The 24,222-nt window shown below is 39.1% G+C and overlaps 1 protein-coding gene across 1 annotated transcript in view; it reads left to right on the forward strand.

The window, feature by feature from the left end:
- CENPP (centromere protein P) overlaps positions 1-24,222 on the forward strand; it is a 338,488-nt gene that overhangs the window by 304,182 nt on the left and 10,084 nt on the right. Inside the window, exons 6-7 of the mRNA XM_075549870.1 lie at positions 4,974-5,053; positions 5,425-5,516. Of these exons, the coding sequence (XP_075405985.1) occupies positions 4,974-5,053; positions 5,425-5,516 (172 nt within the window). The remainder of the gene's footprint in view (positions 1-4,973; positions 5,054-5,424; positions 5,517-24,222) is intronic.

Below are 24,222 nucleotides of genomic sequence, written 5' to 3' on the forward strand. Positions count from 1 at the left end.
GAGGCACCACATCCTCTCAACTCCCTGTGGCCCACAGGTTCCAGGCTGTCTGGGCTACGCACCATGTGGCTACTGAACACTTCTGGAAAGGCACATAGGGCTAGTAAGCCCAACTGCCACGTTCTCATGGTGTTCCCTCATCACATGCTTTCTGCTATTAATTTAGAGGTATTTGAGGTTTAAAATTATACCAGCTCTTTCCATTTAAAACACGTACATATACATTTTCTCACAAAATTTGTTTTGCTGAATTAGTAATTCCATTTCTCTGTAAGTACTAGCTAAAGTGTTTGGTTTGGATTGCTTTTGTGTTTGGATATATTTTGTTCCATCCAAACCTCTCTTTTTCTCAGTGGAATGGAAGCGGTGACCTCACTTGAGGAATGTACTAACCACTCTGTAAGGCTGGTGTTGGACCAACAGCAATGTTTTTGTCCCCACAAGACCTCATCTGATAGGAACTCAATTTGTTTCAATCCAGCAAACATTTGCAGTCCTCAAGAAGACCTTCCTCCTAAATACCTACTACGCTCTGTAGTCCCTTACAGTTAGCCTGTTACCCCTGCCTATGGGATGCTGAGTGGCCATCAGACTGGAAATGTTTGTAGACAAAGCATCTACTGTCCTTTTGCACAAGCCTCAGGCCTTTGAGCACATAGCACTTCCATCTGCAGAGTTCAAAAGCAGGGTTGTGGGGCAGAAATGGTTATAATTCTGTCCGAAGTGGGTGTGATGATGGCATGGGACTTTGGTTTAACTGAAATATCCCTTCCAGGTTTTCCATCTCTCCACTAGGCAAAAAAAGAAAGTGCACATCTCAAAGCATGCCCCAAAGGTGCTTAGACTTTCTCTGCAGTGGCCCTACAATCTGTCTTTACAAGAGTTTCAAAAAAGAATTTTTTGTAAGATTTGAGAGGATTCTTAGGCTCTTATTTCTTCTTCGTATGATTGCATGTTCTTTGTTCAGATTCCAAGTGCTGTTGTTGTCATTGGTGTTATGACCTCACAGCTGAGCTTAACTTAATATCAGTTCAGGTTTGCTAGATGTCCTTAGGTAGGACCTGCAGGAAATAATAGAAACAAACAGGCATTTTGTTGAACTCCAAGGAAATTGTGAAATTTAATTTCATTTTCCAGTGTTTTAAGCAAATGCTTTTGAGATCGCATCTGGAAGTTGATTATTATCATCAAAGCAATGGAGTCTACATTTTTTGGGTAATTTTAATAGTCTTACTAACATAATTCACATATCATACAATTCAATAGTTTAAGCCTATTAAAAAGACTTGTGAAATCACCATCATAATCAATTATAGAACATTTTGTTCGTTCTTGTAATCATTATTATTACTTCACATTTCCCCGTAACCTCCCTTGCCAGAATGCTGACTATTAATTCAGTTACTGTCTCAGATTTACCTCTCCTGGATTTCATATAAATAAAAACGTTTAAAAAAAACAAATCCAACAACAATACAAAGTAAAACAAACAAAAAACCTCAAACCAAAAAGAAAGCAGAAAATAATAAAAACTAGAACAAGTTTTTTTTCTGTATATGAAACCCATTTGGGGGACAATAGGAAGCTAATAACAATGAATACAAGAATAAAATGTTTTAAAATCAATTGTAGTGATGATTGTATAACTCTCCTTGATGTGATTGAACTGATGCATTATGTGCTAAATGAATTACATGCCAATAAAACTGTTTTTAGGACTTTAAAATGGGTCAAAAAGGAGAACAATGATAAAGTGTGAAATGTTAAGCTAACATGTCAGGTGCCATGGGGTCAGCTTTGATCCAGACATGACACTGCACAGTCCTGAGCCAGCATCACAGTTGTTCCTCTGCCTGAGCCCCTGGATTAATCCATTTCATTAAGAGTCTTCCTCTTTTTCACACCCTTCCATTTTACCAGATATGATGCACTTCTGGGACTGGTCTCTCTCGATAATATGTCCAAAATTGGTTAGACGAAGTCTTGCCATATTGCCTCCAAGGGGCACACTGGCCTTATTTTTTCTAAAACAGACCTTTCTGTCCTTTTAGCAGTCCATGGTCCTTTCAATATTCTTCTTGAATATCACAACTCAAGAGCATGTATTGTTCTACCGTCTGCTTTCGTCAATGTCCAACTTTCATTTCCATTGCACATGATACAATGGAGAATACCATGACTTGAGTCAGGTACACCTTAGTCTTCAAAGTAACATCCTTGCTCTTAAATAGTCTAAAGAAGTCTTGTGTAGATTTGCCTCATGCAATGTCTTTTGATCTTTTGACTGCTACTTCCATGAGCATTGATTGTGGGTCCAAGTAAGACAAAATCCTTGACAACCTCAATCTTTTTTCCATTTATCATGATGCTACTGATGGGTCCAGTTGTGAAGATTTTGGTCTTCCTTACATTAAGTTGTAATCTATACTGAAGGCTACAATCCTTGATCTTCATCAGCAAATGCTTCAATTCCTCCTCACTTTTAGCAAGCAAGGTTGTGTCATCTGCATATCTCAGGTTGTTAATAAGTATTCCTCCAATCCTGATACCACATTCTTCTTCATATAATTTAGTTTCTCTGATGATTTGCTCAGCACATATATAACAAGTATGCTGAGAGGATACAACCCTGATACACACCTTTCCTAATTTAAAACCCTGCAATATTCCCTTGTTCTGTTCAAACAACTGCCTCTTGATCCATATACTAGTTCAGAATGAGCACAATGAAGTGTTCTTGAATTCCCATTATTCTCAAGGTTATCCAATGTTATTATGGTCCACACAATGGAATGCCTTTGCATTCAATGAAACACAAGTAAACATCTTTCTGATGTTCTCTGCTTTGAGTCAAGATCCATCTGACATTAGCAATAATATCACTTGTTCCGTGTCCTCTTCTGAATCTGGCCTGAACTTCTGGCAGTTTCCTGCCAATGTGCTGTTACAACGTTGTTGGATGATCTTAAGTAAAATTTTACTTGTATGCAATATTAATGATATTGTTCTATAGTTTGAATATTCTGTTGGGTCCTTTCTTTGGAATGGACAAAAATATGGATCTCTTCCAGTCAGTAGTCAGGTCTTCTAAATTTGGCTTAGACAAGTAAGTGCTTCCAGTGCTTCTTCAGCTTTTTGAAACATTTCACTGTGTATTCTGTCATATTCCTGGACCCTTGTTTTTGGCTACTGCATTCAGTGCATCCTGAGCTTCTTTCCTTCGGCACCGTTGGTTCTTGCTCATATGCTACCTGCTGGAATGGTGGAATGTTTGCTAGTTCATTCTAGTACAGTGAATCTGTGTACTTTCTTCTTTTCTGGATGCTCCCTGCATCATTCAGCATTTTGTCTATAGAATCTTTCAAAATTGCAGTTTGAGGCTTGAATTTTTTTCTTGAGTTCCTTCAGTTTCAGACATGCTGAGTATTTTCTTCCCTTTTGGTTTTCTAATTTTAGGTCCTTGCACAAATGACCTGGAATTAGACAATGAAGCAGGGCTCAGCTCCCCTCTTCAGAGGATGAGGCAATTGAAAACCTTAATTTAACTACACCTGTGTTAATTCACTTTAAAATACACTCTAATCCTATCCCTGGTCAATGGTCAGAGGGAATTTAGCAGAGGCTAAATGGGGACTCTATAAATGGATTTGGGGCCTTCAAGGTCATCCTGTAAACCATCTGTAAGCCAGGTGTTCAGAATTTAATCTTTAAATCAGTTGCCTCCTCCAGTTTGGGGTTTAATTATTTACAGTCATTGGATCACACAGGCTGATGTGCTTCTTAGGGGTAGTTTTAGTTGACATTCCACTTAGATGGCTTCAGCCTTTAAGACCCCCAGGTGATATTCTTCTGATAGCTGGCCACCATCTGATTTTTTCATAACCCTTTGTTCAAGCACCCATATTTTCAGTCATCTTTTCAAAAGCATGGAGTTTTTAGACAAATGTTCCCTGAAACCATGTTATTCACCAATCAAAATTAAATCATATCGAGTTCCCCCAAACCAGGCACTTTGCCACAAAGTGCAAATGTAAGCTCAACCCAAAAGTCTCACTCTGACCAGGTCACTAGAAGGTAGGTGGCCTCCTTGTGGCATTCGTCAGACATGTGAGCATGGCCAGCATCCATAGTGGCTAAAAGAGCCCAAAAGTCTTCACAGAGGATCCATTAGAAGACTTGTGAGGTTAAATGATTATAGTCAGGTCAATACCGGGTGACCTAACACTAAGGAGAAGACAACTTATCTATCCCCAGCCATGAGAAACTATCAGAAAAACTCAAATTAAAGGACATGCTACAAAATCCCTGAGCAGGATTCCTCAAAACTGTCAAGGTCATGGAAAATAAGGAGAGACTGAAGAACTTTCAGACTAGAGGAGACTAAAGAGACAGCAAATCAACTACAGCATGGACACCTGGAAGGGCACTGGATCCTTCCATGGCATACTAGTAGGAATCCAAAGAAAGTGAAGTAAAATTTACAGTCATTAGCAAATGTATCAGTTCTGTGAGATGTTAACATCAGAGGGAACTGGGTAATGGGTACCAATTCGGTACTATCTTTGCAACTTCTCTGTAAAGTAGAATTGTTCCATATAAATTTTTATTTACAAAAATAAAGTCCCATGGCTGTTGTAAGTAGACTATTATTGTAGTAGAAATAAAATTTAAAATAGGGTGGCATGAGGCCATAGACAGTAGCAGGAAGCACTGGCGAGGCTGTCAGAAGCATGGCGGGGTAGAGATGGCAGGCAGTGTCGGTGGAGAGCCTTCCTGAGTAGTACCAAGATGCCCATATACGGATGATAACCAAAATTCCTAATTCACAGTGGGCAGTGTTCCTCCCTGGCAAGCCCTGGGCTTCTTACCCAGGATATGACCGCAGCTGAGTAACTCAAGTCCCACAGCTACCACTTCACTTTCATGTCCTTTCCTGCAGGCGTTCTGTGTAACCTTTTCTTCTTCCCATGTAGGAAAAATATCCAACTATCGTGCAACTCCCAGAAGGCGCCACCTCTAACTACATGGGGATCCAGAGTGCCAGCCATGCTGGGTAAGTCCATGGCAGGGAGGCTCAGGGAAGCCATGAGGGTATATCACTCCTGAGCTCAGATACCAGAATGAGTTTGGCTCCTCCAACTGATTGACCCTAGGCATCTGTTGCAGACCAATTGCACCCTCTTCTCTGTACCCTCCTCTGGCTCCCATGCTTGCTAAATTGTTCTACTCAAAATGCAGGCTATGTCAGGATATAGGTCTGAGCAGGAAGGGTGAGAAGAAGCCATCCTGATGTTAGGGTGTGAGGGAGGAAGGAGAGTGGTGGGTATCTTCTATCTTCCCCTATCAGAGATAGATAAGATGCACAGTTTGATCTTTTTTGTCATATTTCAAGATGCATTTCAAAATGTATTTTACCTCATGCAGACTTGAATTAATAATTGTTTGGAGGCTACAAATAGACGACAAAGGGAAAGTTTTGCCAGTGCTGGATCTCTTAACCAAAATTCCACAACAAGGTAATCTGAAATTATATCTAAGACTCCTGATACTGATATTCTGAGATAATGTCTGATCATGCTAGATAAAAAATTGTGTATCATTTCCCCTCAACTTTTTATTGTGAATTAGATGAACGGTTCCAGAGCATATCAGTGTTCCATTTAACAAATCATGTTTTGTTTCATCTCATTGACTGTAATCTCCATAATGTAACATTGTTTATTCTTCTCTGTTTCCTGTTTCCACTTCTTCTCCGTAACTCTTCTAAACTTTGTTCTTGAGTAAATGCTGCCCCTTTGATTTAAAATCTTTGATTTTTTTTAAAAATAATGTTATTGTTCCCTTCTATTTACCTGTCTATTATCTGGATAAAATTCATACCCAGAGGTAAGTTTGATTCCAGACCTGAAGCGTACCCTAGGGCCGTGTCTCACGGGTTCCATCAATCCCTGCGTGTGCACCATCAAGTTCTGGGATGCCCATTCTCAATGCTAGCCATAGTCTGTTCTTTTTATTTTATTTTTCATACTTATTTACCACACAGTTGAATGTGTTTACATAGTCAATAAAGCACAAGTAAACATTTTTCTCGTATCCTCCGCTTTCAGCCAAGACCCATCTCATGCCAGTAATGCTGTCCTTTGTTCTATAACCTCTTCTGGATCCAGCTTTAATTTGTGGCAACTCTGTTGATGTAATGCTGCAACTGTTCTTGAATGACCTTTACCCAAATTTTTCTACCCTGTGATATCAGTGGTATTGTTAGAAAATGTCTGCGTTCTGTTGAGTCATCTTTCTTATGAATGGGTATAAATTTAGGTCTCTTCTAGTCAGTTGGGAAGATAATTGTCCTCCTAACTTATTGGCGTAAGTGAGGGAGGGCTTCCAGTGCTTCGTAAATATGTTGAAATATTTCAATTGGTATTCCATCAATTCCTGAAACCTTGGTTTTTGCCGTTGCCTTCACTGCAGCTTTTTGCCCTCAGTATCATTGTTTCGTAATCACATGGTACCACTGAAATGGTTGACGGTCAACTAGTTCTATTTGGTACAGTGACTCTGTGTATTCGTTCTAGCTCCTTTAGAAGCTTCTTGGAGCATTCAATATTTTGCCCGTAGAATCTTTCAATATTGCATCTTTAGGCTCGAATTTTTTCTTACGTTTTTTCCATCTTAGCTATGCTGAATATGTTCTTCCCTCTTGGTTCTCTAACTCTGGGTTTGTACACATTTTATCATAATACTTTAGTTTGTCTTTTCGAGTTGCCCTTTGAAATGTTCTGTTCAGCTCTTTGACGTCATCATTTCAACTACTTTCTTTTTCTTTTTTTTTAAAGCCGTTTTATTGGCACTTCATCCACATAAAATTTAGTCGTTCCATCAGACCAAGAAGAACTGTACAATCATTACTACAATCAATTTTAGAACATTTTCTTCTTCCTACTCCTTGTTATTCATGTAATTTTTTTCAATTGTGCCAAACAAAACATTGTCCCATTCAACCACCAACAACTTTTACATGTATAATTCACTGCAGTGGTTATACTCTTTGTGTTGTACAACCATTATTGATACTCCTTTCCAAATTGTTCCACTGTCATTAAAATAAAGTCAATATCCCCTAAGCAAAAACGCTTCCTCCTTCAACCATGGTAACCATTGGGCAACTTTGGTTTCTTTTTATTTCTTAGTAGTTTTCTTGATACAATATTCACATATCATACATTTCCATACATAAATCACTTTAAAGATCATTTTATTGGGAGCGCTTACATTTATTAACAATCCATAATTCAATTAGATCAAGTATAATTGTACAATTTTTACCACCATCAGTTTCAAAACATTTTCTTTCTTGAACTCTTTGATATCAACTTCCCTTTATCCCTCCCTCCCCCAGCCTATCCTCCAGGAACTCTTATTATTATATTAGACTATACATTATTATTATTTTGTCATCTTACACCATCCAATGTATTCGTTCCCCTTGAGTGGGCCATGCAGTCACCATTGCTATCAGTTCCCCCTTCCTCCTATTTCCTCCCTCTTGTCCCATACCTTTAGGAAATCATTACTCCCCTTCCCGTTTCTGAAGGGTTTATCTATCTTGGATTTCATGCATCAAACTATTTTAATTATACAAATGAACATACTCAAGTATAACAAGATTAATGAGGTAAAACCATGACCATAATAGTAGGGGAGACATATTAAAGAACTAAGGGACAGTATGTGTTTCATCAGTGCTATGCTGCACCCTGCATGTATCATCCCATGCGTGTGGCCTTTCTGTAAGGGACTGTCCAATTATCTTACAGGTGGGTTTGGGGTGTCCAATTTGTCTACGCTTCTTCATGTCAATTTGATTGCTCATAATGTATGATTGCTCATACATAGACAAATACACCTATCTGTATATATTTTCATATATACATAGCCATATTATACTTTCTGATACCTCATGATCACACAGGCTGGTGTACTTCTTCCATGTGGGCTTTGTTGCTTCCCTGCTAGATGACTGCTTATTTATCTCTAATCCTTTAAGACCCCAGATGTTGTGTCTTCTAATAGGTGGGCGCAATGAGATTTCTTCACATTTGCTTATTCATTTTGTCTTTAGCGATTGTATCAGGAAAGTGAATAGCATACATTGACATATTACTAGAATAAACCATTCTTATACTGGGGTAAGATTTAAGTAGAGGCCCAAAGTCCTTCTGATTCTTTCTTGTATTTACATAAATATAGACAAATATACCTATCTTTATATATTTATATATTTACATATATACATAGCCATATTGATACTATATATATATATAATTTTTACTTCATTATTCTTTCCTCTTTTTCTTTTCTTCTGCCCCACTATCATGTTTACCCATCATTCGCCTTTCAGTAATTCCTCTTGGATATGTTTCAGTTGACCAAACTTGACCAGGAACACTACAACCTCCTTGCCATCAATTTCAGACCCCTTGCTCTTCCACTGTCCCTGTTGTTATTGGCTCACTGCTCCCTTCCCCCAAAATCCTCCTCTCCCATGCTCCCTCCTAGAACTGGCAGTCCCATTGCTGTCTCCTTGGTATTATTATCTTGCCTATCTTATATAGGTAGACACCAAAAGAAGAGAGGGAGTGGGGAGGAGACCGTAAATAGTTCCAAGTCTATTATTCCAACCTAGAATAGATGAGTATCTCTCTGTTAAACAGTGAGCAGGCCCTGTTATAATCCATTGGTCTAACTCCCCTTTCTTTCAGGGTTCCATATCCCAGGATCCATTTACCTAACAGCACTTATACCATTTTAATCTTCAGAATTCATGACTGAGGGGTGCACCTTCTACAAGACCCCACTGCTCTTCCTGCAGTTAGATAGAGCAGTGTAGTGCTGCCCACCCCCTTTGCCAATGGGGATTGCTCAGGGATTTCATGGCTTTGCTCTTATTGCTGATGTGCTGCTCTCCGCTCTTAATTTGCCCCCAGGTAGGCAGGTCAGACTGGCCGCACTCCCCAAATTGTATCTTCATTGCTGTCCTCTGTAGCACTGTCATCTGGGGAGGGGACATCATGTCTTGAACTGAGGCTGGCCCTGCAGTCTGTGAACGAGCTGCTCTGAGCAGGAACATTTCCCTCAAGACATGGCACACTGGAATGAGGTCTACTCTCTCTCTGCCTGTCCTGTGGAGACATAAACAATGCCCTCCCCTTGGGTGGATTAGTACCCTGGTTCCCCATTGCCGTCTTTTTTCTTCTCCCACCTTTCTGTGGACAGAAAAGGCCTATGGGGGTGGGGATGTCTTCCAGCACCAGTGCTGTCTGCATCTTTTTTCTTTTTTTGTGGATGACATGCATCATTGGGTTTGCTCTGGCTCTTGCCAGAATATCTAGTCCTCATCCTGGGAACTGTGACATGTACACTACTTCCCCTGTGCCCATTCTGCTGTTTGAATTTACCTCAGTGGACTCATGTTGTACTTGTCCTTTTGTGCTTGGCTTACTTTGCTTAGCATAATTTCTTGAAACTCTTCCCATGTGATGATGTGCTTCATGTGTTCATCACTGCTTTTTAGGGATGCGTAGTACTCCATTGTATGTATGTACCAGAGTTTTTTTAATTTAGGTTATTTCCAACTCTTTGAAATTGTGAACTGTGCTGCGATGAACATTGGGATGCAGATGTCTGGCCGTGGTCTGTTTCTTACTTTTTTCTGGGTATATGCCCAGTAGAGAGATAGCTGGGTCATATGGTAGTTCAATTTCTTTTTGTTTTAGGTATTGCCAAGTTGATTTCCATAATGGCTGCACATACCTACAGGACCACCAGCAATGGATGAGAGTTCCTCTCTTACCACACCCCCTCCAATACTTGTTGCTTTCTGGTTTTTTTAATTGGGCTGACTTTAGGTGGTATCTCATAGTTGTTTTGATTTGAAATTTTCTGCTTGGCCAATGGTCAGGAACATTTTCTCATATGTTTATTGGCCTTTCAGGTTTCCGCCTTTGTGAATCTTCTGTGCAAACCTTTTGCCTACCTTCTCAGTGGGCAGTTCATTTTTTTCTTGTGGTAAGGTTGCAGGATCCTGTCGATTTTAATAATAAGACCTCTGTCTGATATGTCATTACTAAATACCTATTCCCAGTCTGTGGGCTCTCTTATTATTCTCTTGATGAAGTCTCTTGATGTACACAGTGTTTATCTTTAGTATGTCCACATGTCTATTTTATCTTCCTCTGGGTGGGTATCCCTTATTATTCCTGATAGCCCATGCATTCCCTGAACTCTTAAGGTTCTTGACTTTGTTTCACTTTTTCATTGATGTTCCTGGTAGTTTGGGATTTTACCTCCAGATCTGGGAACAACCTTGAATTTGCCCTTGTGTATGAGGTGAGGTAAGGGTCTTCATTCTTCTGCAGGTTGATATCCAGTTTTTCCAGCAACATTTGTTTACAAGGGCATCTGCTTCACATTTTATTCTTTTCTCTTACCAAAGATCAGTTGTGTGTATTCTGCTGTCTTTATCTCTGAATTTTCTGTTATTATCCATTGGTCCGATTATCTCTCATTATACCAGCATCATGCTGTTTTGACAATTGTGGCTGTATACATTATGTCAGGTAATGGATGCCCACCCATTTCTTCTTCTTGAGGAGTTCTTTGCCAATTCTTGGCTTCTTCCCTTTCCATATGAAGTTGGTAGTCATTTTTTCCATTTCTTTAAAAAATGACACTGGTATTTATATCAGGGTTGCATTGAATCTATATAGTGCCTTAGGTAGGATTGATGTCTTTAAAATATTGAGTCTACCGATCCATGGGCATGAGAATTTTTTCCATTTTTGAGGGTCTCTTTTGTTTTCCTGTAATAATGTTCTGTAGTTTTCCTCATACAGAACTTTTTTTGTTTGTGAAGTATATCCCTGGAGATTTCAATTTATTTTTGGCTATTGTGAAGGGTACTACCTTCTCGATCTCTTTTTCTGTAATCCCATCAGTTGTATTTAGCAATCCAATGGACTTATGCTTGTTGATCTTGTATCCTACCACTCTGCCCTTTTCGTCTATCACTTCCAATACGCCTACTGTGGAGCCTCTAGGGTTCTCAATCTATAGAATCATATCATCTTCAAATAATGATAGTTTCACTTCTTTACCCAGATGAAGACCTTTGATGTCCTTCCATCGCCGTATGCTATTAGCTAGGACCTGCAGGAAGAGATTGAATACAGTGGGAACAAGGGCGTTCTTGGCTTGAACCCTCCAGCATTAGGAATATTTTCGTCTGTTCTCTACCGATTGTAATGCTGGCTGTTGGCTTTTCATATATAGCTTGTATTTACTTCCAATCCTATCTTCTTGATTGTCTTAATTGGGAATAGGTGCTCAATGTTGTCAAATGCCTTTGCTGCATCTATTGATATTATATGGTTCTTGTCCTTTTTCTTGTTAATGTGGTAGATGTTATGGAGTTTCAGATGTTGAATCACTCCTGCATCTCTGGTATGAATCGCACTTGATCATGATGAATTATTCATTTGATCTAATTTTGTATTCGATTCATCAAAATGTTCTTAAGAATTTTTGCATCGATATTCATTAGTGATATCGGACTGTAGTTGTCTTTTCCTATGAGATCCTTACCTGGTATTGGTATCAGTGTTCATCTAATTTAACAGGCTGTGCTTGGGAGTTTACTGTCCTTTTCTATGCTTTGGAAGAACTTGTGTAGAATTGATGTCAGCTCTTCCCTTAATGCTTGGCAGAATTCTCAGAAGCCATCTGAGCCAGGACTTTTTAAATTGGTAGTTCCTTTATAACCCTATCTATTTATTCTTTTGCTATGGATCTGTTCATGTTCGTGACGTCTATATGAGATAATATGGGGTTGGGGAGGTGGTTTTTCCAAGTATTTTTCCATGTCTTCCAAGTTATGATATTCATTGAAGTACACATCTTTGCAGTACTGTGTAATTAGTCTTTTCATTTCATTAGGGTCCTTTGTAATTTCCCGTTTCGTCCCTCATCCTAGAAAGTAATGTCTGTCTGCTCCATCCTGCTTTTGTTAGATTTGCCAATGGTTTGTCGATTCTGTTAATTCTTTTGAAGAACCATCTTTTTACTGCATTGATTTTTTTTATATTCTTTTCTTATTTTCCCAACTTGTTTATTTCTGCCCTGGTCTTCATTATGTGCATTTTTTCGCTATCAGGCATCCTTTGATAAGTGTCTTTGCTGCTGTATCCCATAGGTTCTGGGGTGTTGTGTTCTCATTCTTATTAGTCTCTAGAACCTTCCTAATTTCATCTCTGGTTTGTGCCAGTACTCATTTTGAAGAAATTTATTCATCCTTCAAGTATTTGCCCTTGCGTTTTTTATCTTTCTCTTGTTGATTTCCAACTTTGTGGCCTAGTGGTCAGAGAAGGAAGTCTGAGTGACTTCTATGTGTTTGAATTTACTCAAACTTGATTTGTGACCCAGCATGTGGTCTATTTTTTAATATGTGCCCTTGAAAAGTATGTGAATTTTTTGCAATTGGGTGGAAAGCTCTGAATATTTCTACCATGGCAAGTTGTCTAATTGTAGAGTTTAGTTCTGTACCCTCCTTGTTGAGCTTCTTTCCACTGATATGTCTTTCTCAGAGTGCAGTATATTGAAGTCTTCTACTATTAATGTTGATCCTGTGATTTCTTTTTTCAATCTTTCAAAGGATTTGATTTACAAATTTTACCCATTTCTCATTGGGCATGGATATGTTTTTTACGATCACTGAATCTTGAGTTACCAATTCATTAAGCATTAATTATGTAGTGCCCATCCTAATCTCTTCTTATGTCCTGTAGATTTTGTCAGAGATTAGCATTGCATCTCCTGTTTTTTTTTAAATTGCCCTTAGCTTGATATACTTTTTGCCAGCATTTGATCCTCAACATGTTTTTGTGTGTGAACTTAAGATTTGTCTTTTGTACACAACAGATTAATGGATTTGAATTCCTAATCTAGTCTGCTAGCCTTTTGCCTTTTAATGAGTGGATTCAGATCATAGATTTTCAGTTATTGCATCCAACTGTTTTCTTTGCTGTCACCTCATAACTTTTGTGTTAGATATTTTCCCACCATCGTTCTGCGCAGTGTGTTGTGTATGTGTGTGGGGATTCATTCTTGCCTTCTTTGCAGTGTTGTGTCAATGATGTCTTGGGTGTTGTTTCAGTGCATTGACTTCTGGATAGTGTTACACCATGCCGTGGTCTCATGTTTGTGCTCTGTGGATATTGTTCTTCTGTCCAAAGTGAGTGGAAAGAATTTTTTATAGTGCCGGTTTTTTTTAACACATTATCTAATTTTTTTCTTGTCTCTTACCTCTCTATTTTGATGGATAGTTTGGCAGGATAGGGTATTCCTGGACTACCATTATTCTCCTTCAACTTTCCGAAGATGCGGCTCCATTCGCTCCTATTCTTCATGGTTTCTGCTGATAAGTCTGAGCATGTTCTTATCTAATTCCCCTTATGTTTTTCTCTAGATTCTCTTATGACTTTCTCCTTTTGCTCAAAGTTGGATAACTTGACTATGCTTTGGTGTGTTTTTCTTGGGGTTCAGTCTAATTGGTGTCCTCTCTGCTTCCTGCATGATTATCTGATTCTCATTCACTAAATGAGGGAAGTTTTCTTCCAGGAATTCTCTCACTATTTTGGCTTTTGAATTCTTTGTTATATCTTGTTCTGGTGTCCCAATTATTTGAATATTGTACCTCCTCATAGCACCGCTCCTTGTGTCAGGTTTTCTGTAGGTTCTTTGATTATCTTGTTAGATTGCCTTTCCTGTTTGTTGGATTCTGCTTGACTATCTTCGAGGTCACTGATAAGGTTTTCTGCTTCATGTAGCCTGCTGCTGAGTTCTCTCACCATGTGCTTTCGTTCTGTAGCCTTGTCCCTTAACTCTTGTATTTCCCTTTGCTATGTGGACTCTATCCTCTTTATTAGTTCATCCTTTCCTGTATTGATTCCCCCCCCATCCTGCATGACTCTAAGTAGGGTTCTGAAGATTTCTGTCTGTGGCAGTTCAAAGTCTGCTTCTTCTATATATGTTGCTAGGTTAAGATAATCCCTGGCCATTGTGTTTTATTTTTCTTGCTGCCCTATAGTGGTTGCTGATGTGAGTTATTGTCTGCGTGTCATTTTGGTGGTGGTTGGCACGATTTACCCAGGATTCCAGGAGTCTTGTGTTTTCTCTCCCAGAGGCTAGTAAGATTAAATCTAAGGACTACCTGAAGCAAACAGTGCTGCATGATTGCATTGTGTTTCTATCTCACTTGGGTTTACTCTCTCCCTAGATAGCTGGAGTTGTCTATGTGGAGGGTAACTCAGGTAGCCCTCTCAGGTAGAGAGGACAAGGGGGTTGTGTGTGGTGAGGATGTTGCTTGGCAGGCAGATCGCACAGAAATGTGTAATGCATGGCCCCTGCAGGCTGGAGTGGCCTGGGCACCAAGCCTCAGGCTACTTCAGCTCTTTGGTGCATATGTGGGGTGGCCAGGGAGACCAGCACCGCAGGGAAGTGTCAACCCCCTTGCTGGAGCAGAGACTGCTGGCTGCTGAGAGGTCTGACTGCATGTCCATGGACCCCCACCCCCACCACACACTCAACCTCTCAGTCCCCAAACCCAGCAATTGCTTCAGAGCTCCCCATGTGGATACCCTTAACTCAGCACCATCTTCCTGGAAGCTAAATAGCTTTCTAAAAGAGTTGTATACACATCATTATAATCCGTTCTAATGCTCCCTACCCCTTTCCATACTCATTGGTTTCTCACCAGTTCCCTCACCTACCCATCCCCATTCCCAATAAAACATTGCATCATTTATTATCTCTATACATCTATTCGTTCTGTGTTTCATAAACTGAGAAGCCAAACAGAAACAATAAAAAGCAAAATGAAGCATAAATAAGAAAAGAATAAGTAGAAAAGAAAAGGCCTCCAACAATATTTGAAAAGTCAGAGAAGAAATTTCTCTCATGGAACAAGCGAGAAATACTTGAGCCCTAGAGTAAATTCAGGTTGGGTCCAGAGGGAGATCAAATTGACCAAATATTATATTATGCCATAGTTTGACCCACCATAATCAAGTTTACAATAATTTCTGTTTGATAGTAAAGCTGTTTGAGTCTTTCCCCTGTGGTTAGAGTAGATTTGCCAGAACCTTACTCTGACAAGATACTCTTTAGGTCAGTGGTTCTCAGCCATCCTAATGTCGGTACCCTATAATACAGTTCCTCATGTTGTGGTGATGTCTAACCATAAAATTACTTGCATTGCTACTTCATATCTGTAATTTTGCTGCTGTTATGATCATCATGTAAATATCTGATATGCAGGATGTATTTTCATTGTTATAAATTTGACTTTAATTAAACATAATTAAAGCATAGTGATTAGTCAAAAAAGATTATGTAACTATATATTGTGAAATATTTGTATTTTCAGATAGTCTTAGGCAGCCCCTGTGAAAGGGTTGTTTCACCCCCAAAGGGTTCGTGACCACAGGTTGAGACCTGCTGCTATAAATGGATTTGGGTCCCCACTGTCTTCATAGCTTTCTGTAAATTGGGTGTTCACAATTTAAGTTCTGTTACTTTTCCCTGTCATATTTGTAGTTTTTTATTGTCATCTTTGGATCACACAGGCTGCTGTGCTTCATTCCTGTGGACTTAGTTGCTACCTCACTTAGATGGCTGTTTGTTTGACTACAAGACTTTAAGACCCTAGAAAGTATTCTAGTTTATAGCTAAGCACCATGTGCTTTCTTCACCACACTCTGTAGTAACTCTCTCACTTAAGTGATCTTTTCATGTAGGGGAGTATCTAGCAGGGCCATGTTACAAGAAATAACTGTTCTTGGATTGTGGTATAGAATTACCTCGTAGCCCAGAATCCATCTGCTTGTCTCCAAGTTATGAATGACTTTGGTGGTCATAGAATGACCAAAAGCACCAAAAACAAAAACAAAAAATAAAAAAAGGCAGAAAAACAAGAAAATTCTAGTTCTTTAATGATTCATCCCCCTCCACAATCATGACCCGAATTCTGCCTTACAAATGTAGCTAGACCAGAGCATGTACACTGGTATAGATAAGAGCTCGCAACAGGAAATCCAGGACAGATAAAAACCTTGGGACCAATAATGAGAGTAGCAATATGAGGAAGTTGGGGGAGAAAAGGAGAACTGATCACAATGATTGATGTGTCACTCCCTCCCAGGGGGACGGACAACAGAAAAGTGGGTGAAGGGAGACAATGGTTGATGTAAGACATGAAAAAAAAATTATAAATCATGAGGGAGGGAGGGTGAGGTGAGGGGGGCGGAAATGGGCTCATACCAAAGGCTCAAGTATAAAGACATTGTTTTGAAAATGATATCAACATATGGACAAATGTGCTTGGCACAATGGATAGTGATAAGAGCTGTAAGAGCCCCCAATAAAATGATTAAAAAATTTTTTTCATCCCCCTAAGGTATAAAGTGAATATATCTAATGGTATATGTGAGTATAGCCCAACTGCAAGCTGCAAAACATGAGTTGTTGCTTTGTAGAGATTGGTTTACATTGAGCATAGGGGTTGGTGCTAAGGAAATTTTTCCTGTAGCATTTCTTACTAAGGCAGATCCTTCTCTCTCAGATTAAAACCTGTCATATCAATGCAAGGTGAGTTTGGAAATGCTAAATATATGGTGGTTCTGAGGATACAGGTGGTTTTGAGGTAGGGCCCAGTTCATTCAGTCAGGCTTCTGCCTTGAGACCTTCTGGTGTAGTCCTTTGGGGATGGCCTGTTCTCGGTCTCTGTAAAGGCCAGCGTATAAGTTCATCATAGTGTTTAGTGCATATTGTGATTCGCTGAGGGTTGGGTAAAAATATATCCCATATGTTCAGGACCATAGAACTGGATTTCTTCTCCCCTTAGGAGGATTATTGTTTAGCATCCTTCCCTGTAGCTCTTCCCCATTTACCCGCCATAGCCACCCAGAGAACTATCAGTGCCTCCTCTGAAATATAAGGGCTCCCCTCCCCTGACTTTCACTCGATTTTCCAGCTAGGTTCTCCCCTCATTCCTGTGGTCGATCTGTTGATTTTCACCACTTTGTCTCAATGTTGTATACCATCTAGTGAATGGTTTTCTCCCCTTTTCCCTCTTCTTGAAGGAGTGACCCCAGCCACTGTGAGGTCTCCCCTTTTGAGGTATTTTGGGTTTGTTTTTTTTTTGAGGAGGTTCTTTTTTGGTTCTCTCACTTGTTTATCTTTCCTTTTTGTTTGTTTGTTTGTTTTAATCATTTTATTAGGGGCTCATACAACTCTTATTTTGTTATTTTGAACTGCACTAGCATTGTAAGTGAAAGGAGTATCTCATTGTGGTTTTAATTACATCTCCCTGATGGTTAGTGATCGTTGGCATTTTTTCATGTGTTAGCCATTTGTACTTCAGTTTGGGTAAATTATCTGTTCATGTCTTTGCCCTGCTTTTTAATTGGGTCGTTTGTTATTTTCTTATTAAGCAGTTGTAAAATTCTGTATTTTTTGGTAAGTAGACCCTAGTGCAATGTGTTATGGGTAACAAAAATTTTCCCAGTCTGTGGTCTCTTGTTTTATTCTCCTTATGAAGTATTTTGATGTACATAAGTGATGTGATCTCAGTATATCTCAATCATCTATGATGTTTTCCCATGTGTGTACCTCCTTCCTTATATTTAGTAGTCTGTGTATGCCCTGCAGGAGGCAATTAAATTTGTTCAGTCTTCCCATTGATGATGCTGATAGCTCTGGGATTTATATTTAGCTCTTTAGTCCATCTTGAGTTCATGTTTGTGCATGATAAGAGATAAGAGTTTTATTTCATTCTTCTGCATATGGAAATCCAGTTTCTTGAGGAGGCTATCTGTGTCCCATTGGATACTTTTAGGTCTTTTGTTAAAGATTAGTTGCCTGTGAGCTGATGCATTTATGTCCACTTTTCTGTTCTGATTATTGGTATATCGCTTTCATTTTACCACTATTTTACATTTTATGAATACTGTAGCTATGTGGTAAGTTTTTAGGTCTGATAGTGCTAGGCCTCCTAGTTGGTATTTCTTTGTAAGAAGTTCTTTGCTTGTTTTGGGTCTTTCACCTACCCATATGAAATTGGTAATTTTGTATTGCATTGTATTTGTAGAATGTTTTAGGTAGTATTGACATTCTAACAATAGAAAGTCTACCTATCCATGTGACTTTTTTGGTAGCTCTGTTTGCTGCTATACAGGAATCCTATTAATTTCTGGTTATTAATTTTGTATCTTCCTACCTTGCCGATTCCCTCAATTATGGAGAATTTTTGGGTTTCCTATATAGAGGATAATATTATCTGCAAATAGAAAGAATTTAACTTCTTCTTTGCCTATTTGTATTCCCTTGATTTCTTTTCATTGTCTAATGGCTCTAGATAAAAATTCCAGCATGATGTTGAATAAGAGTGATGATAGGGCACATCGTTTTCTAGTGTCTGTTTTTAGTGGAAATGTTTCCAGCTTTTCTCCACTGAGAGTGATGTTGGTTTTCATTTATGGCTTTTATTATGTTGAGGAATTTTCCCTCTATTCCTATTTTGTTGAGTGCTTTAATAAAAAAAATGAGTGTTGGATATTGTCAAATGCCTTTTCTGCATCTATGATATGATTATGTGATTTTTATTCTTTGCCTTTTTTTTTGGTGGATTGATTTTTTAATATTGTACCATCCCTGCATCCCTGAAATGAATCCCACAGAATCATGTGAATTATTTTTTTATATGTTCTTGGATTTTGTTGGTCAGAATTTTGTTGAGGATTTGAGCATCTATGTTCATGAGGATATTGGTCTATAATTTGCTATCTTTGTGGGGTCTTTCCTTGGTTTGGGTGTTATGTTGGTGTCATAGAATGGGTTTGGGACTTTGTTGTCTTTTTCTGTGTTCTGGAATAGTTTATGTAGTATTTGTGTCAGATCTTCTCTGAATGCATGGGAGAATTCCTCTATGAAACCATCTGGTCCTAGGCTTTTCTTGAGTGATAGTTTCTTAATGACATATTCAATTTCTTTTTTTTTAATAATCATTTTATTGGGGGCTCATACTACTCTTATCACAATCCACCCACATACATCAATTGTATAAAACACATTTGTACATTTTTTACTCTCATCATTTTCAAAACATTTGCTCTCCACTTAAGCCCCTGACCTCAGCTCCTCAAACTGCCAAGCTCTTCTATTGCTTCCAGTGCTCCCCTTGTGGAGTATCATCTGCAAAAATCATATCATCTCTTCCTTCCCCAGACGGATGCCTTTGATGTCTTTTATTTGCCTTATTATGTTAGCTAAAACCTCCAGTATGATGTTAAATAAGAGTGGGGATAAGGGGCATCCTTATCGGGTCCCCTTTTTCAGTGACATTGTGTTTGTCTTTTCTCCATTGACTACCACGTTGGCTGTTAGTTTTTCATATATAGCTTGTGTTGTCTTGAGGAATTTTCCTTCCATTCCTATCTTCTCAAGTGTCTTAAGCAGGAATTGGTGTTGAATGTTGTCCAATGCTTTTTCTGCATCTATCAATAGTATCATGTGGTTCTTATAGTTTTTTGAGTCAATGTGGCAAATGATATTAATGGTGTTTTGTATGTTGAACCATCCCTGCATCCCTTTGTCATGGTGAATTATTTTTTAATATACTTTTGTATTCTATTGGCCAATATTTTGTTTAGGATTTTATGTCTCAGTGTTCATTAGGGATATTGGTCTCTAGTTCTCAATTCTTGTGGGATCCTTTTCCAGTTTTGGTATCACAGTTATACTATCTTCATAGAAGGAGTTCGGGAGCATGCCATGTTTTTCAATGTTCTGGAAGAGTTTGTGTAGGGTTGGTGTTAGTTCTTCCTTAAATGCTTGGAAGAATTCTCCAGTGAAGTCATCTGGTCCAGAGGAATTTTTTGTTGGTAATACCTGGATAACCTTGTCTATTTCTTCTATTGATATGAGTCTGTTGAGATTCTTGATGTTCATAGAGGATAGTCTACAGAGGGATTGTTTTTCCAAGAATTTGCCCACGTCTTCCAAGTTGTTGAATTCATTGGAGTATAATCCTTCATAGTACTGTTTAATTATCTTTTTTATTTCATTAGTGTGTGTTGTAATGATCCCTCTTTCACCCCTCATTCTTGCTTTTAAAATATGTACCCTCCTTTCTTTAGTTAGATTTGCCAGCATTCTGTAGATTCTGTTTATCCTTTCAAAGAACCAACTTTTAGCAGCATTAATTTTTCCATAGTTTTATTTTCCCTCTCCTGAATCTCAGCCCTGATTTTTATTATTTCTTTTCTTTTGCTATTAATAGGATTCTCCTGCTGACTCTTGTCTCTGGTTGTTGTAAATTTTGTGCCAGTGTATCAATCATAAGCCTCTCGTCCTTTTTCTGGTGTGCATGTATTGCTATGAAATGTCCTCTGATAACTGCCTTTGCTGCATCCCATAAATTTTGGTACGTCATGTTCTCTTTCTTGTTGGTTTCTAGATATTACCTAATTTCATCTCCGATCTGTGTCAGTACACACTCCTTTTGCAGTAGAGAGTTATTCACCCTTCAATTGTTTGCTCTTGTTTTCTTCATCTTCCTTTTGTTGATTTCCTGCCTTATGGCACAGTGGTCAGAGAGAGGTCTTTATAATATCAATGTGCTTAAATTTATGTAGATTAACCTTATGCCCCAGCATGTGGTTTATCTTTGAATATGTGCCATGCAGGCTGGAAAAGAATGTGAATTTTTTTTTTGGAGGAAAAGCTATGTAAATATCTATCAGGTGTATTTGTAGTGTTTAGATCTCTACCCTCATTGTTGAGTTTCTTTCCCTGTGATCTGTCTTTCTTAGAGAGTGGTGTATTGAAATCACCCACTATAATTGTTGAGGCTGTGATTTCTTTTTTCATCTTTTGGAGTGTTTGGTTGACGAATTGAGTGGGTCTCTCAATGGGGAATATGTTATAATGTTAGTGGTTCTTTGTCTATCATTCCCTTGCATTTTATAGTGTCCCTTCTTATCTCTTTTTATGGTTTGCACTTTTAGGTCAATTTTAACGGAGATTAGGATTGCAACCCCTGCTTTTTTTGTATTGCTGTTTGCTTGGAAGGTCCTTCTCCAGCCTTAGATTCTAAACCTATTTTGTCTGTAGCCTTGAGATGTGTCTCCTGTAGGTAGCAGACTGATGGGTTGTGTTTTCTAAGCCAGTCTGCTAGCCTTAATCTTTTAATAACCGAGTTCATGCCATTGATATTAAGGGTTATACCTCAATTTGTAGACTCTGTAATGTCATACCTTTAGTGTTGGGTGTTTTCCTACCTTCCTTTCTTATTCATGTGTTGTGTGTGTGTGTGTGTGTGTGTGTGTGTGTGATTCTTTACTTCTTTCCATCCCTAAGTCAATACTATCTTGGGGTCTGTGTTTTCTTTGTTGCCCTCTGGATAAGGTTGTTCTATGTGGTGATCTCTTATTTATGCTTGATGAGTATTGTTCTTCTGCCCATATTGGGTCGGCAAGGATCTTTTGTAGGGCATGGTTTCTTCTAACGTATTTTTTGAGTTTTCCTTGTCTGAAAAGACTTCTCCATCTATCTTGATCGATAATTTGGCTGGGTAGAGTATTCTTGGGTTTGTGTTGTTTTTCTTCAATTTTGGGAATATGTTATTCCACTATCTCCCCTTCATAGTTTCTGCTGATAGGTCTGAACATATCCTTTATATGTGATTATGTGTTTTTCCCTAGCTGCTCTAATGATTTTTTCCTTTCCTCAAAATTGGATAGTTTTTTTCCCAAGCACTTTTTAAATTAGGGACTCATACAACTCTTATCACAATCCATACATACATCAATTGTGTAAAGCACATCTGTACATTCATTGCCCTCATTGTTCTCAAAACATTTGCTCTCCACTTAACCTGCTGGCATCAGCTCCTCATTTTCCCCTCCCTCCCTCATGAACCCTTGATAATTTATAAATTATTATTTTGTCATATCTTGTACTGTCTAACGTCTCCCTTCACCCACTTTTCTGTTGTCCGTCCCCCAGGGAGGAGGTTATATGTAGATCCTTGTAATTGGTACCCCCTCTCTAATCCACCCTCCCTCCACCCTCTCGGTCAAAGTTGGATAGTTTAACTATTATGTGCCTTGGTGTCTTCTTGGGATTCAGTCTAGCTGATATTCTTTCAGCCTCCTGAATAATTGCCTGCTTTTCAGTAATTAAGCTGGGGACGTTTTCCTCCCCAAATTCTCTCACAAATGTTGCAGATGACTTATTTGATGTGTCTTCCTCTGGTAATCCAATTATTCTGCTGTTAGTCCTCTTCATAGCATCAGACATTGCTCTTAGGTTTTCTTCAGCTTCTCTGATGATCTTATTAGATTTTTGTTCATGTTTATTAAAGTCTGTTTGGCTGTCATCCAAGTCACTGGTGCCGTTCTCTGCTTTCTCCAGTCAATTCTCGAGGTCCATGAGTCGGCTACTGTTTGTTTATCTCCTCCTTAAGCTCTGTATTTCCCTTTGGTATATGGACTTTATCTTCTCTATCATTTCATCACTTTCCTCTATTGTTTCCTTCATATCCTGTATGACTCCAAGTAGCATTCTGAAAATTTCTTTCTGTGGCAGCACCATGTCTCCTTCTATTTTGCATGTCGTTAGGTTGAGGACATCTTCTACCACTGCTTTTTGTTTCTCCTATTTTTTAATTGAGGTCGTTGGGGCTAATTTATCTTTGCATTGCGTTGTTTTAGAAGAGCTCGATTCCATTTTCTAGAGAGTCAAAGAGCACTGGCTCTCTCTGGGAGACTCATAGGAATGCTTCTTCAAACTGCTTACATCCAATTTCACTGTGAAATTAGCCTACCACTGTATCCTCCTCTGGCTTCACTCTCAAGGGTAGTTCCCCAGAAGGCTGTTGTGTTGACTGCTTTGGTGTAGAGCACTGTAAATGGTTGGCGGAATTGCCCTGGCCAGGTAGATCACTGTGGAGGTTGGGTAGAGCTTCCTGCAACAGCTTGGAATATTGGCAAATGTTAGCCGAGCTGCCTTAGGCCGTGTGACGCACCAAGGTAGGAGGGAAGGTGTCCCTCAGTCACATGGGACAACAGAGGAAAATTAGGAGCTACCCCAGCCACACAAGCAGGAATACCCCAGTTAGAAGTTGGGTGGAATATCCGCTGGTCGAGGTTGGCTGGGTTTTCCCCAGCCTCGGGCTATGCTGCACAGGGTGGAGCTCACCAAAGTGGGTGGGTGTCAGGCGTGAATGCCCTAGGTTAAGGGTAGTGGTCTTGAGGTTGGCAGTTGTGTATGCGAGAACAGGGAAGAGACAAAGAGGGGAAAAAAAACAAAAAATTAAGCCCGCTAGACTCCGGGGCGGGGGGTGTGGGTGGAGGGGGAAGGCATAGAGAGAAGAGAGGGAAGAAAGAAAAGTAACAATATAGTTGAGCCCCAATCCCTGCCCACGGAGCTGCAAGGGTTTAATCCCTGCCCTTCTCTGTTGAACATAAGCCCCTGCACCAGCTCCAAATGGTCCGGGCTCTGGCTGAGACAGTGGTGGGGCTAAGGTCAAACCCTAGCTGGCCTCCACTGTGGTAAGCCAAAAGCCCTCAGCCGCTCACAACCTTGTGGGTCTGTGCCTACTTTATGATGCTACTGCCATCTAGCACTTTGAATTTCCTCTTATTACATCTCCTGGGCTGATTTCTGTGGAGTCCCTCTGGTATGTTACTCAGTCGCCATCTTCCTGGAAGTCCCAAGTTCTTTTTTCATGTGTCTGTCTGCACTAATTTGAGTGTGTGATGTAATTTTATCCATTTTTTCAAGATTTTTGATTTTTTTATACAGTTGTTGATAGCAGTGTGTTAATTTCATTTAGATATGTTGTATTGTCACCCTTGTCATCTGTTATTCTGGGGATATGCATTTTTTCTTGTTTCCCTTTTGTTAAGTTTTCCAGTGGTCTATTTAGTTAATACTTGTGAAGAACCAGCTTCTTGTTAATTTTTTTCCAATTTTTTTACGTATCGTTTATTTCTGCTTTGATCTGTATTTCTTTCCTTCTTTTTTTTGGAGAGTTTGTTGTTTTCCTTCAATGTTGTTTTTTAAAATGCTGTTAGGGTTGATTTTAGATTTCTTTTTTTCATATGT

This window comes from Tenrec ecaudatus, chromosome 5, assembly GCF_050624435.1.
Source record: "Tenrec ecaudatus isolate mTenEca1 chromosome 5, mTenEca1.hap1, whole genome shotgun sequence".
Lineage (NCBI taxonomy): Eukaryota > Metazoa > Chordata > Mammalia > Afrosoricida > Tenrecidae > Tenrec > Tenrec ecaudatus.